Raw genomic sequence first — 17,597 nt, forward strand, 5'->3', positions numbered from 1 at the left:
TCAGACACGACTCTAACCCTTTACCTTTATAGACCGATTTCCACACAGAATTGTTCAGGATGTTCACTCTCAGCTAGTATACATGTTTGACACTGAACCCTGGTTTCTGTAGTGAAGGCCAGTTTCGGTGCCGTGCTAATAGTGGGTGTTTCATAGCATAATACATGGCCTTGTAATTGTACAGCAGGGGCAGGCAACCTGCCACCCTCCAGACGTTTTGGGCTACAAGCCCCATCAGCCCCAGACAATATGGCCAATGGTCAGGGGCTATGGGAGGTGTAGTCCAAAACACCCGGAGGGGGCCAGGTTGCCTACACTGTTTGCCCCTATGACAGTATGTGCAGCAGCAGCAGTGCCTCCCACTCTAATGTACAACAGACCATATGCCCACCATTTTTTATGCTGTGGTGCAAAATTCAGCCTGTTGGTGAGCTGACTATTTGAGCATCAGCAGAGTCAGTGCTTCTGCTGCATGTTTTGTGGCCAGAAGGCAGGTTCTGGCAGCTTCAGGGGTGAGCAGAGGTGGTGACTCATAAGACGTGATCATTTATTTTCTCATAAGCAAAACTGACTCTGAAACACATGGTTTTCCATCGTCTCTGCCAAAGCAACAGATCGCAGGACTGATGTCAGGCACCTGGCTTTGTGAGCAGCTGCCAGCTCCCACCACTGAAGCCTGTTTTGGGCCAGCAGGCAGCTGGGTGCAGCCACCATTTAAATTTCCCACAATGCCCCCAATACAGCATCACTCCGGGGCATTGTGGAAAAGGGCTACCTCGACCTTGGATCTTTGCTGCTGCCTGTCTACACTGCTGGGTAAGCCCACCAGGACTCATGAATGGGGGGGGGACTGGGGGGGCTACCAGAGGGCACCTTGCCCAGCCCCACCCTGAACTGCCCTTCATAGATTGCATGAGGTACACATTTAAGATCAGTTTCTTGAGGGTGGCCATTTTAGTCTGTTGCAGCAAAAACAAAAGACAGCCTCATGGCCCCTTAAAGACTAACACATCTATTTTGGCATAAGATTTTGTGGACAAGAGCCCACTTCATGAAATACATGGAGTATTATGGAAACTTTCAGGTTTTCATATGGTAGTGGTGTGGAAAGAACCACACCACTACCATATCATTCACAGTTTGTGTTACTAGCAACAACTGTGCTAATAGTTAAAAGTGACAATCACTGTTAATAAAGTGATTGTCACTTTCTGCATTTAATTTCCTTCTGACCTCACTGTTTACAATTCCTTCCATACCACTATCATATTAAAACCTGAAACTGTACGTAATATTCCATGCATTTGATGAAGCAGGCTATTGTCCACAAAATCTTATGCCAAAATAAATGTGTTAGCCTTTAAGGTGCTATGAGACTCTCTGTTGTTTTTGCTGTGTGTGTTACTAGCAACAACTGCATGGTGAATAAGCACTATTAATAATGTGATTGTCACTTTCTGCAAGGAGGGAGCAATCCTATGGCCTCTAGACAGAGTCTGGAGGGCCACAGGATACTTAGGATTCTTAGATCCGAGGTTGGAGAGAGCACTCCAACTTTGGACCCTGGAATCTGAAGGATCGCCTCCTCCCATATGTGCCTGCCCGGACCTTAAGATCATCGTCAGCGGCCCTTCTCCGTGAGCCCCTGCCAAAGGAAGTGAGGCGGGTGGCTACTAGGAGGAGGGCTTTTTCTGCTGTGGCACCCCAGTTCTGGAATGAGCTCCCTAGTGAGGTTTGCCTGGCACCTACATTATATTCTTTTCGGCGCCAGGTGAAGACCTTTTTATTCTCCCAGGCATTTTAGCATTTTAGCTTTCTAGACTATTAGTTTTGCTGTTTTAAATCTGTATTTTAAATTCCTGCACTGCTCCTAGGTTTTATTGTGGTTGTATTGTTATATTGTGGTTTTAATGCTCTATATATTTTATACTGTTTTATTGTGTGCCGTTTGGTTTTGATTTTTGTGAACCGCCCAGAGAGCGGTGGCTATTGGGCGGTATAGAAATAAATAAATAAATAAATAAATCCGATCTCACCGCCCCCTCCCCCTTGCAGCTGGTGTGAAGAGAACTGTGCTGGCCACATCTCCTCCTGCTCTGCATTGTATGGCCATAAGCCTCCTTCTGACCTCACCGTTTACAGTTCTTCCCCACTCAATCCTGCCACCACCACACGTACTGTATAAAAACGTGAAACTCTCCATAATACTCCATGCATCTGATGAAGTGGGCTATAGTCCATGAAAGCTTATACCAGAATAAATTTGTTAGTCTTTAAGGTGCCACAAGTCCTTTTGTTATTTAAGATCAGCTATGCATCAATTTACACATAGCCACATCTACTGATTTTGAAGAACTCTTCACATGAATAAGGAGAGAAGAAACAGTCAGAAACTCTGTCCTTTGCAATTAAATGGAGGAGCAGAGCAAATGGTAAAACAGAAACTTACCACGATAAGGACAATCACAGCCAGCGTGTAGTAGACAGAATCCCTGCACACGGACCACCAGGTGAGACGGACCACCTAGAAAGAGGACAGAATTACTCCACACAACAAGCTCCACCTTAGCAACTCTTCAGTTTTTTACTTTAAATGAACTTATCCTGAAAATACTTGGTCATATAGCTTTGCTATATGTGAGCAATACTGATGAGACGAAGGGCCGGTTCACACAGATATTCATGTTACCCTGCTTCCTCACTACTTATTATTTAGCACTTGCAATTTACTTGAAAATATGTCTCACAGAAAAGTGTATGTACATCTGTTCCCCTACACAGATGTACCTTTAGAAAACAAATTCTGAACCCATAACTAAGGGATGGATTTTATGTTATGTGAATGCAGTTCCCTCCATCTTGTGCTGTTCTGGTAACGTAAATAACACAAAGACCATGTGGGACAGGTGGAATAGTGTTGGACGAATCATGATAATGCAGCCTACTTACACTAGTGTTGTTCTTTCCACACAGTTCTGTCTACCCCACCCCACCCCCAGTTTCTACGTTCTTACATTATTGGAGCAGCGTGAAGTGAAGTCACATATGAATACCAACCACACTGTCCCTGCCAGGGCCAGCCCAAGACATTTTGCTACTGGAGACAAAGAACAAGATAGCACTCACTTCCATTCCATGTTCAAAAACTGACTGGACTGGCAGTTGAAATCTTTCTTCAACACTGGAGATGGGGAAGCATATTCCACCACACCTAAAGGCAGCAAGGTAGCTTAAGGAGCACAGGGCAGGCAACTTGGCACACAGCTCTCTTCCAGCACCTTGCTGCCACTTCCCAGCATCTGCCACCTGAGGCAGCTGCTTCATTCTGCCTAATGGTAGGGCCAGCCCAAATTCCTGTAATGCAAGAACAGCCTCAAGAGTTACACAGTCAGTATTTGTGGTTGGCTACCTTAACCTAGGAGCAAATGCCTGAGGGTTCTGTATTATCTTCTCAAGGTAGAAAGCCTTTGGTTAGTGTTCCAGTACTGATCTAGATAGGGCACTAGATACAAAGCAGTGCCAAATGATAGAATAGACTTCACAGAAGAAAGTGATATCCATGTATGGTGTCAGGAGTGCCCTAGCTGCCTCTTGCAGTCCCCTCCAATAGCCAACTCAGGACACAGATGATGAGGGTTCTTTCCAAGGCTTTATTTCTTTTAATTTATGACTCTTTCAGATACTAATCACTAGCGACTAAGCAAGGAACAGCACTGGGGAAAGATAGCAGAGGAGCCTAAGCTCCAGGTAAGGCAGTTGGTCCCCGTTTGAAGGAGAACCGCAGGAAGTCTCTGAACTTATGGGCTAGGGAGAATTCCTCCCTCTTTCCCTTGGGTCCTCAGGACACGACCACTGTTTGAGCGCCGAACAAGCAGAATGCCTCCTTTTGGCGCCCTCCATCTGTCATCACTCCCCGCGTCTGCGCTGAGTGTCCAGCAAGCCCCCCTCCAGCGCTCTCTCACTGCCAGGGTCACTATCTCTCTCAGGAATGCTGGCAGGAGGAATCTCTGCCAGCTGCTGTGCTTGTGAGAGATGAGCAAGCTCCTCTCCCACAGATTGCTGTTCTTCCTCAGAATCAGAACTGCTCTGGGGCTCTATGGGCTCAGTTTCCACCCTGACATCTGGCTTGTCTGGGTGACACAAGAAGGAAATACTAACAAAACAGGTGTGGTGGTATTGTGCCTCAACTGCTGTTTTAGACAATGGTCCAGTTCACCTGTAACACTAAAGTGGAATTTAGCGCTTCGTGGACAATTCTCTTTGAGTCCAAGCAATGCCTCTGGCTTGTCATTTTATATGAACCAGGAACTGTAGTTTAAAGCAAACTCTAGTTAGTTAAACAAGCCAGTAAAACAATTCAGGGTTTGTTTTGTAATTGATTGGTTTGTTTTAAATGACAATTCCTGGTTCATACATAACACCAAGCCAGAAATTATAGAAACTGAAAGTGAATCCTGGTTAAGTCTTCCTTCGAGGTGCATGGGAGGAAAGAGAATGGGGGAGTGCATGAGCTCAAGGCTTTGCTCCAGCTCATGAAGGGTCATCCATGCAGCGCTAAACCATGGCTTAGCGCAGGGGTGCACAACTTGTTTTGACCCAAGAACTACGTATGATACTGACTCAGGGATCAGGGGCCACACCCACATCCCAGCAATCCTGATACATACTGCTCTTTACGCACTGCCAGCAGCAGCAGCAGAGAATAGCGATCTGTATGAGGATCTCTTGGGAGGGAGCGGAGAGTACAAGCAGTGGGTAAATTGGCAGAAGAGGGAATTCAGTGGTGGCAGGTGTAGGTCAGGGTGCCCACAGGAGGCCACAGTAAAACGGATGCATGTAGTCCCTGGCCTCCAGGTTGTGCACCCTTGGATTAGTGTTAGGCGCGAATGTGGCCTTTGCCATCCTGTTAGTTCCTCCAGGGACAGAACGTTGACTCTGTGTGAACTGTGCAGGAACGGCAAATTGCACACCAGAATTAAAAATATAAAACTGGAAGCAGTCTTAACCTCCAGAACAGACTTGTTTCTGCATTATTATTTATCATAAGGCAGCACAAAGCATTCCTTCAGAAGGAGAAGGAAGGTGTTTTATAGAAACAAGCACACAGGAGACATGAGAAAGCAGTAACCATGCGGAGAGTCACAGAACCTTCCAGGCTACCTCCACCCATCACAAAGAACATGGCTACTTGTGCAGTAGGAAGTTCAGGGCCTTTACAGAAGAACAGGTTCAAACTGATGTAAGAACAATTTTTAACAACGTGGTTTTCATTCCAATTGATTAAAGAGCTACATGGAATACAGATGAACAACACCGTACTTAAGAACACAGGGACATGCTGGATCTGACCAAAGCCCTATCTACTTGCTTATTATTTATTAATTTAAACCATTTATATACGATTTACCATATCTAAAAAATAACTAAGTGGTTTACAAAAGTAAAAGAAATACATCATAATAAATGAAAACCCAGGAGTTAAAATATTTAAAGTACTTAAAACCAAAACTAAGAACAAACTAATTTGGTAGCGCAATCATTCGGAGAAGTCTTAGGCAAACAGATGGGTCTTTAATAGGCACTTAAAACACGCCACAGTTGGCACCTCCCAAATGCCAGGAAGGAGGGCATCCCATACATTGGGTACCACCAAGAGATGCCTGCTTCTCAGTTGCCACAAATTTGGCAATCTGCAGGTTGTCGTACAACCAGCAAGGCCTCCTCTGATGATCTTAGCAATCGCATAGGTCTATATCAGGGATCGTGATCTTCCAGGGAACTTGGTCCCAAGCAGTTTAGGGCTTTATATGGCAACTGAAAGACCTTGAACTTGGCTCAGTAGCTAACAGGCAGCCAGTAAAGTTCCTTCAACCCTGGTGTAATATGTGCACAGACAAGCACTTCACCCAGCATCCTGGCCACCACATCAGCTGCAGCTTCCGAACCAAGCACAAGGTAGCCCCACATAAATCGCATTACAGTAATCTAAACGCAAGTTTACCAGTGCATGGACTACAATGGCCAAGCTATCGAAGACAACATTCTGTTCCTACAGTGGCAAACCAGATGCCTATAGGAAGTCCACAAGTAGGACATGAGTGTGACAGCCCCATCCTGCTGATGTTCCCCAGCAAAGAGTCCTCCTGCCTTTGATTGTGCAAACACACCCCTTTTTCTAAACCAGAGCATAATGTGTAAGAAAGGAGGTGTAAGAAAGGAAATGCACAAGTTTACCTATATATCTTCATAAAGGAGTTTAGATTCTCCTATGGTACAGATCACAACACATACTCGACTGCAGCTGTGGTAAACCACCTTCCACGTTGCTTGGAAACAGAAAATTAACCAAAACCCACAATCTATTTACAGAGGGTTGTCAAATGGAAACTAGAACTACAAATGCTATGGTTGAAGTTAAGCACTTCGTTAAGCCCTAATAAGAGAATAAAGCATACGCGTACATCTTTCCCAATGAAAGCAATGGAACTTTGAAGTGCTTTGCTTGTTACAGTTTACCAGAAGCATGCAAGTATCCAGATTTGCCAGGGAGAAATGGGTGGAGCTCTCTGGAACATAAGGCAGATGAGTTTGCTTTATTTCTGTAGCAAGTTCGTTATTCAGATGAGTTTGCTTCATTTTTGTAATGTTCAGAAACACTCTAAGTACAGGGGTAAAAGATACAATTTCCCCCCAACAAAGGCCAGAGCCACCAAAGCCATATGACAGGGTTGCTGAACTTACGGGGACAACTCCAGCCCTCTGGGGGTCACCAAATGGCCATGTACCCTTCCCTTGGCCTGCCACCTTCCCCATGATCATTTGGTGGTTTCCCAGCTTTTGCAGTTTTTTCTCACATTCTAAAAGGCTGAAATGCCTCTCCTACAATATTGTTTCTGGTAGTAACAGCTTTCAGCTAAAATATGCTGGTATTTTTGCTACTTTCAGCCCCACCCTTTTTGCCTTTGGCCTCACCCATCCCTTGGGCTGAAAGAGGTTCAATGCCCCTGCCATACGGAGATATCCCAGAGTTCCTCTAATCTCAGCTTCCTGTAGCACTCTGGGAAGAGGAGGAGCAGCTTCTGCTCCTGCAATGCTCACCTAAACACAGACTTCAAGAGGTGGCATCATTCCACCATAAAGAGATGCCTGTGTTCCTGCTTCTTTCTAACTCCTCTCTCTCTCTTTGAATAACACTGGGGCAAACTTCATGCGACGTTAAACAGGTCAATTCCAGTTGCATGAATCTTAAAACAAATAAACATTAAATAGCAGCGTCATGGCCTGTTTATTATTATTTCATATATATACTTTCAAGACCATAGGTTCTTCCCATCAGGATCAGCACTGTGGGACAAGGAGAAGGATTTTTCCTCCCACGCTGCAGTCCCAATGAAAATGGGCATGGTTGCTATTGACATGGGAGGGAAGCTTCCACTGGCACGAGTGGAATATTGCCTCCTCTGCCAAAAGGACAGCTTTGGGGGAGGCTTTTCATTGGGATTGTGGCTTGGGAGGAAAGGGTTAAAAGAAGTCCCTGCATGCCACAGTCCTGATCCCCTGCTATTAACTTCCGGCGACACATTTAGCATCTGACAGTCCTTTGGCTCATAGAAGTTTTTTAAAAAATCAAGAACTTAAAGCAGGGGTGTGGTACCTGTCAGCTCAAGGGACAAATGTAGTTTCTGAGAAGCCCTCGGGGAAACATCCCACTGGTGGGTGGGGCCAAAAGTGAAAGGAGTGGGACCAAAAATCCCAGCATATTTCAGCTTAAAGCTCTTACTGCCCAGTAATTTGGCCTTAGGAGAGGCATTTCAACCTTTTCGAAAGTGGGGAAAACTGCACAAAAACCGGAAACCCACCAAACAACTGGTAGTTGAGAAAAAGGGGGGATCAGGGGAAGGAGACATGGCCATCTGGGGAAACCCAGGAGGGCTGTATCTGGCCCCCGGGCCTAAGGTTCTACATCCCTGACTTAAAGCAGCATCCCTGACATTAGTTGAGTTGGTGTGATGGTCTTGTGAACCACTGCAGGAAGCAAAGGTGAGTTTCCTCAGGCCAATATGTATATTAAGAAGCGTTTGCATATTTACACATACACCACAAAGAAGCCAATTCATTTACGTACCGGAAGCGTTGAGCATATAGTGTTCACAATCGAATGATGCCCTTTGTTTTCAATTAAGATTTATTCGATATTATATTCCCTTGCTTATCCGATGCGGATGTAATGCTAAGGTAGAGAATGAAGAACATTGCTAACCTGTCCAGCAAAGATTCCACAGACCCCAATGATGCAAAGGATATTGAAAACGGCTGAACCAACAATGGTTCCAACTCCAACATCACCGTGAGTGATAAACACACCTGGAGGGCAAAAGAGAGAGAAAGAGCAGAGTGAGCAACGGCAGTACTTGGGGGGGGGGGGAAACTGTATGTCGTGGAGGCTACTGGCTCATATTTCAGTGGGGTGGTGAATCCACTCTGTGTTTCAGTCAGAACCAGCCAGAACTCTAAAGGCACTATCCAAAGTGCCGAACCCTATCCGCAGCCCCCCCAGACCCAGGACCCACCCCAGCAGTTAGGTTTTTTAAAAAAAGCTTTGATTAGCTCAAATGGAAGCATTTTTCGAACCTAATTGGTGTGTGTGTGGGGGGTGCGCGTATCTGTGTGTGTGTTGGGGTGTGTGCTGGGGTGTGTGTATGGATTTCTGAGGAGGAGGTTGCAGCTAGGGGTGAGAAGAGTTAGCCCTTCCCTTTGACATGCTGCAATCCCACCCCACAACCCCCCCCCCCCCCCCCGTGCAGCAATTAGGCTTGAAAAAAAGCCTCTCATTGAAGTCAATTGCTGCATGGGAGGGGGGTGATTTCTGAGTGGGTCTCAGAGTTAACCCTCCCCTCCCCAGCTGTGACCTGCCTGCACTGCAATTAGGACTTTTTACAGTGTCCATTGGCACCAACTTTTTTTTTACAGGGGCGGGGGAGGCAGATCTGTGTGTGCGCTTCTGTCAGTGTGAGTGTGTGTTTGTGCACATGTGTATGAATGGGTATGCATGGATGTGGATGGAATTAATCTCCACCTTTAATGGAACCTTGAAGGAGCTAATGTTTGATAGTGCAATAAAGTACGAAAAAATTTTCCTGTAGCTGGCAGACATCCTATGTGCCGGAAAATGAGTCCATTAATGAGACAAGGATTTGTTGTTCAGTCGTTCAGTCGTGTCCGACTCTTCGTGACCCCATGGACCATAGCACACCAGGCCTTCCTGTCCTGTGCTCTCTCCCGGAGCGTGCTCAAGTCCATATTCATTGCATCAGCGATGCTATCTAGCCATCTCATCCTCTGCCATCCCTTTCTCCTTTTGCCGAGACAAGGATACCACTCCACTAATACCAAGAGGCAAGATTTACATGGCAAGGCCTTTACCTTATGGGTAATGAATTACCTTATTAGAAATGAAGGTGACTACCATAGCCACCCTAGTTACCCATAAAGATAGGCAGGTGATCAGAATAGGTTGGAGATCCTGCCACATGTGGCCTTTGCGGACTATATGGGCTACAGGACCACATCTGATATCTAAAGCAAGCACCATGCAGCAGTGGAAGATTGCTGATACCTAGCAGAGTCCAACTCAGGCTGTTTACTGGAATAGTTATTTTGAAGATCAGTGGTACCTGCAGATACAGCTGTATAGGAGCCACCCTTGTGTCCCTGGCCTTTAGAAAACAGTAGCATAAATTGGATACATTTTTAGGTAGATTCCTTACCTATGACAGATGCAAATAATTCTGGGGTTGAGCTTCCTGCAGCCATAAACGTGGCTCCTGCAACATCTTCGCTCAGATGCAGTTTCTGAAAGAAAGAAAGAAAGAAAGAAAGAAAGAAAGAAAGAAAGATCCATATTTAAATACGATAGGCCTATCTCTCGGCTTATAGAACAGAACTCCTACATCAGATGTGAGAGGGGCAGGGAAGCCATGTCTTAAAATGCCATCCTTGGCTGACACAGCCTTCAGAAGCAGGGTTGTGGCAGACCATAAGCTGTTAGGAGCAAACTCCTACAGATGTGCTGGGACTGGAGCTCCTATCATTCCTAGCCAGCAGTTGCAGTTCAGCACATCTGGACCAGGTTGGAGAAGGCTGCCATAGGACCATGAAATCACTGCCAAGGAGTTATTTATTTATAAACCACTCCAGATTGAAAGATACTGGAGTCATGTACAACGAATTAAAATACAAAAATACAAAAAAGTTACAAGAAAAACCGAAACATAAAAGAGTGGCTGGAATTTAATCACTGGTCGGGAAAGAATTGCCTGAAAAGACTTCAGCAAATGCTGAAAACAAGGGAAAGTAGACACATGCCTGATCTCAATTGGAAGGGCATTCCATAGGGTGGAAGCCAACACACTAAAGGCCCTACTAAGGGAAGAGATAATAGAGATCCCAGTGGAGGCTGGTGGCTCTGATTTTGCTGGGGCTGTGAATCCCTTCCGGGTTTCAGTCAGAACCAGCCAGAACTCTACAGGAGCTAGCCAGGGTGCTGAACCACCACCCCCTGAAAAGATTCAGCACTCTGGATGGTTCCTTGAGAGTTCTGGCTGGTTTTTACTGAACTGTGGAATGGATTCACATCCCTACCGAAATCGGCATCACTAGCCTCCACAGATAGGCTCTGCTTTGTCAGGCAAGGTTGAGGTTCTATCCCCTTAGCATACCAAGCACAAACGAAAAGGTGTATAAGAGGGAGAAATTCTCTTTCACATACCTCGCAAATTTTCTCTAAAGATGGAACAAAGAAATCATCACATACAATAGCCAACGCATAGAACATATACAGAGCCTGCGGGGAAAAGAAAACATGAGAAGGGCTTACAAAATAATCTGGGCACAAGTGAAATGTAGAAAGCAGCATTCACAGCAAGCATTCAAACAGTGGGGTGGTTTGCATGATCAAAATAATTCATGAGGCATTGTAGGATTATTTGGAGGGTTATTTCCCCCTCCAACAAGCCATCCCGCCTGAGTTCAGATGACACAACAAGCTGTGCCTGGGCAGTGCTTATGGAAATTGTGTCCCACACATGTTGCAATTTAAATAAGCTGCTGTGGTTTAATTAAGCGGTGGCAGCGCATTTGGATAATGTGAACCAGGCCAATGTGCGCTGTGCCTTCCTGCAGAGGATTCCCATGCAGGCCTTCTCCCATACCTTAAAACTTTTAAGATAATTTTGTACAAATTTCAGGCTGAAAACGCTGTTGAAAAGAAAACACTTTTCTTTTTCTTTCTTTTTTTTCTTGAGGTTGATCTGTTATGACTGAATAGAATGCATGTGTGTGTTTTATGTTATGATGTTATTTATGTTATGTACGTATATGCCATCTTCCTGGGCAGAAAGCACTCTCAAGGCAGGTTACAAAATTAAAAATATGAATGAAGACAAAGATAAAATTCCAGTAATAACAAAAACAACTACCAACATTCAGTGTGAGCACTAAAACAGCAGCAAGTATTAAGATTCTTCAACTACAGACTGGCATCAATTAGTCAGTTAAAAGCAGTTTCAATTAAAACTGGGCCTTAAGGCCCTCTTTAAAAGCGGCCGATGAGGAAGCCAAGGGTGGCATGTGTCCTCGTTTACAGCCCTCTGTTTTGAAGGTTTCCTCAATTTGAGGGGTTGTCCAGTCCAAGTCCAGCATAAAGAACCACTAGAAGCCAGAGCTGGGCTGTCATGCCCCGCTGGAGGAATCCTCCTCCTCTGAGAAGCTAGAGCTCCCAGAGATGGACAGTACCAAAGATCCACCCACATCAGGAGACCTGGAAGAGCCTAGACACTGGGGGGAGATGACCACAGGTCTGTCCTCACAGGAGGAGGGGAGTTCCACCTTTGAAGTGGATGTTGGGCAAACACCAAGCCCCCGAAAGCATCATCACCTCAAGAGGCAGGCCAGTAGGGCTGCTCCGAGAAGGAGTGCTCGACTGCAAGACTCCTCAAGAGGAACAGACCCCTCGAGAGCAAGACCCTCCTCACAATTAGGACTTTTGCCAGAGGGCCTGTAACGCGCTCTGGTTGGGGCTCTGGCTATGTAAGCCTTCATTTTTAGTCTAGCCATTGTTGGAACAACATTTTACCTCGGTGCTAGTGCTCTGTGTCTTGACCTTGCCTTGTAATTGAGCCTCCTTGGACTCCTGCTTGACTCTGCTTTTTGGACTCAGTTTGACTGCTCTCTCATGTTTAGACCTTGGCTGTGTCTCAGACCTCTCTTCTGGAGAGGACCTACTTGACTGGTAACATTGTTTGCTCCACCCCTGCCTGTTACTGACTTGCACCTTAGTTTGCCCTAACGTTGAGCCTTATTCAGCCCAAGCAGGACAGGCTGTGAAGTTGCCCATCAACACTTTATACCTGGAAAGCAGACTGAGCAAGGTGTACAGGTCACCTGGTCACAGTCTTCCCCACTATAGTGAAATGTACTGTCTTTCTGTTTGAATTATAATAATTACTTCTAAATTTGCATCTATACATATAAATTAACATATGCGATTTTTATGCAAATCGATGTCCTCTTATCTCCTCCTTTTTGGTGATGCATGTCCTCTGCTTCGGCAGTTCACAAGTGGCCACCCTACCAAATGTCCTTCCTGAAGGAGGGAGTTCCACAGTGAGGGGGCTACCGGCATCACCTCTTGAATGTGTCAGGTTTAATTCAAGAACAGAATGAAAACCTGCCCTTTCAGATTGAAAGAAAAGAGTCCAACACGCCTTGAACGCACCTGGCTGGAGAAGGCTGGCTTAAGCCATATGGTCTACTCTGACTGGCAGTGGCTCCCCATAATTCATCTGCTGCCTGATCCTTTTAACTGGAAATACCAGGGGTTGAACCTGGGACCATTTGCATGCAAAACATCTGCTCTATAGCAGAGCTACAGACCCTCCACAGCAACAGCCGGTACCAGCATATTGGTTAATAGAAAACAAAGCCCCATTAAGAAACTGTTAACTCTCCCTAAGCTTTCAGGATGAGGTGGGCTACAGCCAATAAATAAATCAATAAATATAAGTTAAGAAATAAATCTAGGGGACATACTTTAGCTAACTCTCTGCATAATAACAGCAGTATATTTGTGAAAAACCTGATTATACTTACACCAATAATATGAAGCAATATTGCTCCTTGTTTCCTTTGCTTATTTGTGAATAAATCATCGGGGAATTCATGAATTGCTGAAAGAGAAAAATGTGGACAGGAAAGGAAAAGTTGATTTACGGTATGGAAACTGTAGCAACAGCTTAACCATCAGGAAAGGTTAGAGTTAGCTGAATGCAATGTTGCCAAGACAGGGGGAAAAAATCCCTATTTTTCTGGGGAACAAATAATGAACCTCGAATAAAGGAATCTCCATCCAATTAATTTTCCTGAGGTAGAGATTATGGCCCCAACACACCAAGGAGCAATCTGCATGCAGCTGCCTCTTTCTGAGAGTATATCTAACCCAATGCACACATGAGAGTAGCTTGAGGGGTGGAGGGCAGCGAGAATGCAACTGGCATCCCTGCCCAACTAGTGTGTTTGCTTTGCTTGCAGTGTCTCCAGACACTCACATGGGGAGGTAATGTTTGAGTATGACCTTTGTGCATAAAATGCGATGTGTGTAAACAAAAATTGTGTAGTCACTACCTCAGGCAAAATATCTAGTGTACGACATATTGAATGTTAGACCCCTAGGCAGATGTGTAGGGATGCTGGAGGTGGGGCAGACAAGCCTCTTTTCCTCAGTGCCTGGCCTCTTCCTTAACGTAAAGGCTGTGAACAATAAAGCCCCCATGTGGATATAGTATGGAATCCCTGCATATCATGGTTTGCAAATGAAAGCCACCCTAGTTGGAATACATATTCACTCTCCCTCTTACCAGTTTTTTCCTCTCTGGACCAATTTCCCCCCACTATTCCCTTGCCAGTACAGTTGTGATAACTAGTTTTGCATTATAAACCAGGTTCCCCAACCGCTAGCCGTGGTTTTCAAATGCACGTCAAACCATGGTTGCAATAGTGTCCCAATGGTGTCATTCTGCAAGTGAATGAAAACTGCTGGTGAAATGGATCCCCATCCACCCACAGCCCCCCACATGCCCCCAAATCTGCAACCTCCAAGAGCAGATTGGGCCATGCAAGGGGTGGACAAGAGGATGCAGAAGTCCCACTGTACGCATCAAAGTCCTGTTGCATGAGCAAACTTCCTCTTGTGCAAGGACTGCTTTCAACCCTTGGTTTAATTTATGAACAAACCTGCTTGTGACAACCAAGTGTACGTGAACATATGCCAACATTTGGTGCAGGAGTACTGCTTTTTCAATTTCTGATGTAAATAAAACAGCAAAATGGATCCGCTTTTCACAGAGCGTTGCTAACCACTGCAAATCAGACAAGCTCAGCCCCTTAAAAATACTGGGACATTTTGGAATCTCAGCCAAAAGGAACTAAAATGAAGTTGTGTTAATCATGCAAACTACATTAAAGAACTGAATTATTCATAGTGTGTTCAGGAGCAAAGCCGATAAATCACTTCAAAATTCAATTGAGAATCAATAAGGAGAACTGCATAAAATGTTGCTTTGAAAGAAATAGAAATCTTCCCAGTTGCACTTCCTCATGTCCGCAGGTACAAAACTCAACAACAACTTCACAAAACACAGTAAGTCAAAAGCAGAGCTCCATTTTTACAAATCTGTCTGTTTTATTCCAGACAAATGAAAACAAAATCCAGTGGCCGATAAAATAAGAAAGGGAGCGAGGAGGAATCCAACAATGTGACATACAATAGTAATTATTAGTGTGCTTATTGCATTGTATGTACTACAATATTTTCTTTCACTGCTTTCAAATGAGTTATCTGGTCAGTGGGGGCTGGTGGCTCTGACAGCAGTGGGACAATGAATCCGCCCTGGATTTCAGTCAGAGAGAGCTGTCCAAGGTGCTTCCATACCTTGGATAGCTCTTTAGAGTTCTGACTAAAACCTGGAGCAGAATCACTGCCCCACTGACACCGGAGCCGAATCACTGCCCCACTGACACCGGAGCCACCAGCCTCCACTGTATCTAGTCCTGGATGCATGTAGAGCTGCCATGGATCCAGGAGGCTCTCCTGTTCAGACTGTTGCCCTCCATGTGTACAGGGCAATGGATGCGACGCTGGAGGGGGACAGGGCTGGGCCATACCTCTCCTCTCATGTTCATTCAACATGGGATGAAGAACCCCTGAAGAGGGCTTGTGACTTCATTGTCAAGTCAGATGTTTCCCCTTCCCCCATTCCCCCCCCCCACAACCTGCTTTTTATATCATCTTGCCTGATGAACAGATCTGCAGAGCTAGAAAGCTTGCACATTTTTGGTGATCTTTTGGTTAGCCCAATAAAGACATTATAGATTTGGGACTTTTATTTACGTTCAACACAGCTAACACTGCTTTATGGGAGAGTAATATACATATTATCTGTACAATTTCTAAGAGTGTTTTGAGGAAGGAGGCGAACGGAAATCATGAAACTGGCTGAGATAGTGCTTGGGGCACCGTCATGCTCAGGAGATGCCACCCATTTATGCTGGAACGAAAGGGACGTTATTAATCTTCTGGGACACTGAGGAAGATCATCCACAGAATGATGTTGGCATGCAGCAATCTTCCGTGGCTGTTGTCAATTTTTCGAGAGGACAGAATTGCTCCACATTATGTAAAACTGATGTTACTAAATCAAGACGCTACATTGCACTGTTCCCTTCCTTCACCTTGAAGACTCTCAGTGAGTGTAGGGCGGCCACCCTGTCTTGTGGCGGAGAGCAGATTTTTCCCTCACTGCAACAGTGAACCCTAGAGACCAGGGATGGGCAGAAGGTAGATCTCCAGATGTTTGAGACTTCAATTCCCAGAAGGCCCTGCCAACATGACCAATGATCAGGAATGCTAGGAGTTGAAGGCCAAAACATCTGGAGATTTACTTTCTGTCCATCCTGCTGTGGCAGCCTTTCACTTAGGAGGGGCCATACCTCAGTGGTAGAGCACATGCTTTGCAAGCAGAAGGTCCCAGGTTCAATCCCCAGCTAGGAAGGAATCCTGCCTAGAACCCTGGGGAGCCTCTGACAGTCAGTGTTGACAATACTGGACTAGATGGACCAAGGGCCTGGCTCAGTATAAGCCTGGGTTCGCATAATTGCAGGGGTAAAAGAAGCTATTGTGGCTTCTCCTCCTGTGCATACCTGTTTACATAATTACCCATGCTGCAGCGCAGGCCGGCGTGCCGTCTGAACGCGATGTGTGGCAGGGGTGCCTTCATACCCACCCTACAACCCACAACATGCAGTAGGGGTTGTGGGATGGGTATGAAGCCACCCCCACTGCGCACAGGGTTCGTACAACACACCAACTCTCAGTGCAGCACTGGTAATTATGTAAACAACAGGTGCATGCATGGCACACATGGGGCAGGGGGAGAAGCCACGATGGCTTCTTTTACCCCCGTGATCGTGGGAACCCAGTCTAAGGCAGCTTCCAACCTTCACTTATATTTAAATGAATGGGGTGCATTCAGGACCACTATTCAGGTGGGCACTAAATCCCTCCTGCTTTTCCAAACCTGACGCTGGCTGAGTTTGGATGATCAGCAGAAGGAAAGATGCCACCGTAGCTTCTTATTCCCACCTTGTGCGTGATGCTCACATGTGCGCCCTTTCCCTAATTACCCTCACATGGGTAACCAGCATGGGTTGTCATGTTGTCTGAGCCTGGCGAAGTGCGCGGTGGGAGTGGCTTCCAAACCACCCCACAACCTCTACAAGGCTTGAGTTACTTATTTGTCTACCACATTTATATGCTTCTTTCCTCTCAATTGCTCGCAGCAGCAGATATGGGGTTATCCCATGTTACCTGCACAGCAACTCTGTATGCTAGAACAGGCTAAGGAAAATTGCTTGCTCACGACAACCCAGGAAGCTACACGACCATGCCAAGTGGGGATCTGACCACTCAACTTTACAGTCCAAAGGTTGTATCCAATGTTCATCCTACTTACAGTAGATTCATGAAACAAATAAGACTTAAATTAGACTAATGTTGGATACAACCCCAAGTCCAAAGCAGTTGGAGTATAACACACTGGCTGTGAAATACTATGCAGATTTCCTCAAAAGTCCCATTGAAAAATAAAATTATTTTTTAAATAGGTGCTTAAATGCCAAGTCTTTAAATGCAAATGTTGAAAAATTCAAATATCAAGCTTATTTTTTCTTGTAACTTCTTTCCAATAACCTGGTGTGAGCACAAGAAATAATGAATAGGGAGCATGCAGCACTGGATCACTTCCAGATACAGCCTGCAGTTTCTTAAAAGGAGCATGAACATTTCTGTATCAATCTATGAATTGACAACAAGGATAGATTTCTTGTTAAAGCAAGCACCGGACGACTGAATAGGTAAATGTTCCACAATTATCCCAATTCTTAAAAAAATCAAAAACCCAACTCTGTGCTAGCAGTGTCCATCCATGAAGAAGTAAAGGGAAGGGCATTGCGTAATTGACCAAGTGTGTCTCTGGTTTTTAGAG

General features: G+C 45.3%; 1 protein-coding gene across 2 annotated transcripts in view; it reads right to left on the reverse strand.

Moving 5' to 3' along the window:
* The window catches only part of SLC24A4 (solute carrier family 24 member 4), a 158,838-nt gene that overhangs the window by 45,237 nt on the left and 96,004 nt on the right, over positions 1-17,597 (reverse strand). For both annotated transcript variants that reach the window (XM_084826872.1, XM_084826862.1), the window contains exons 3-7: positions 13,150-13,226; positions 10,769-10,843; positions 9,768-9,852; positions 8,261-8,364; positions 2,450-2,524 (exon numbers count right to left, since the gene is read on the reverse strand). In XM_084826872.1, coding sequence (XP_084682998.1) covers positions 2,450-2,524; positions 8,261-8,364; positions 9,768-9,852; positions 10,769-10,843; positions 13,150-13,226 — 416 coding nt within the window. The remainder of the gene's footprint in view (positions 1-2,449; positions 2,525-8,260; positions 8,365-9,767; positions 9,853-10,768; positions 10,844-13,149; positions 13,227-17,597) is intronic.

Source organism: Heloderma suspectum, chromosome 1, assembly GCF_057233095.1.
Source record: "Heloderma suspectum isolate Gila_16-S chromosome 1, 16-S_ref, whole genome shotgun sequence".
NCBI classification, from domain to species: Eukaryota; Metazoa; Chordata; class Lepidosauria; order Squamata; family Helodermatidae; genus Heloderma; species Heloderma suspectum.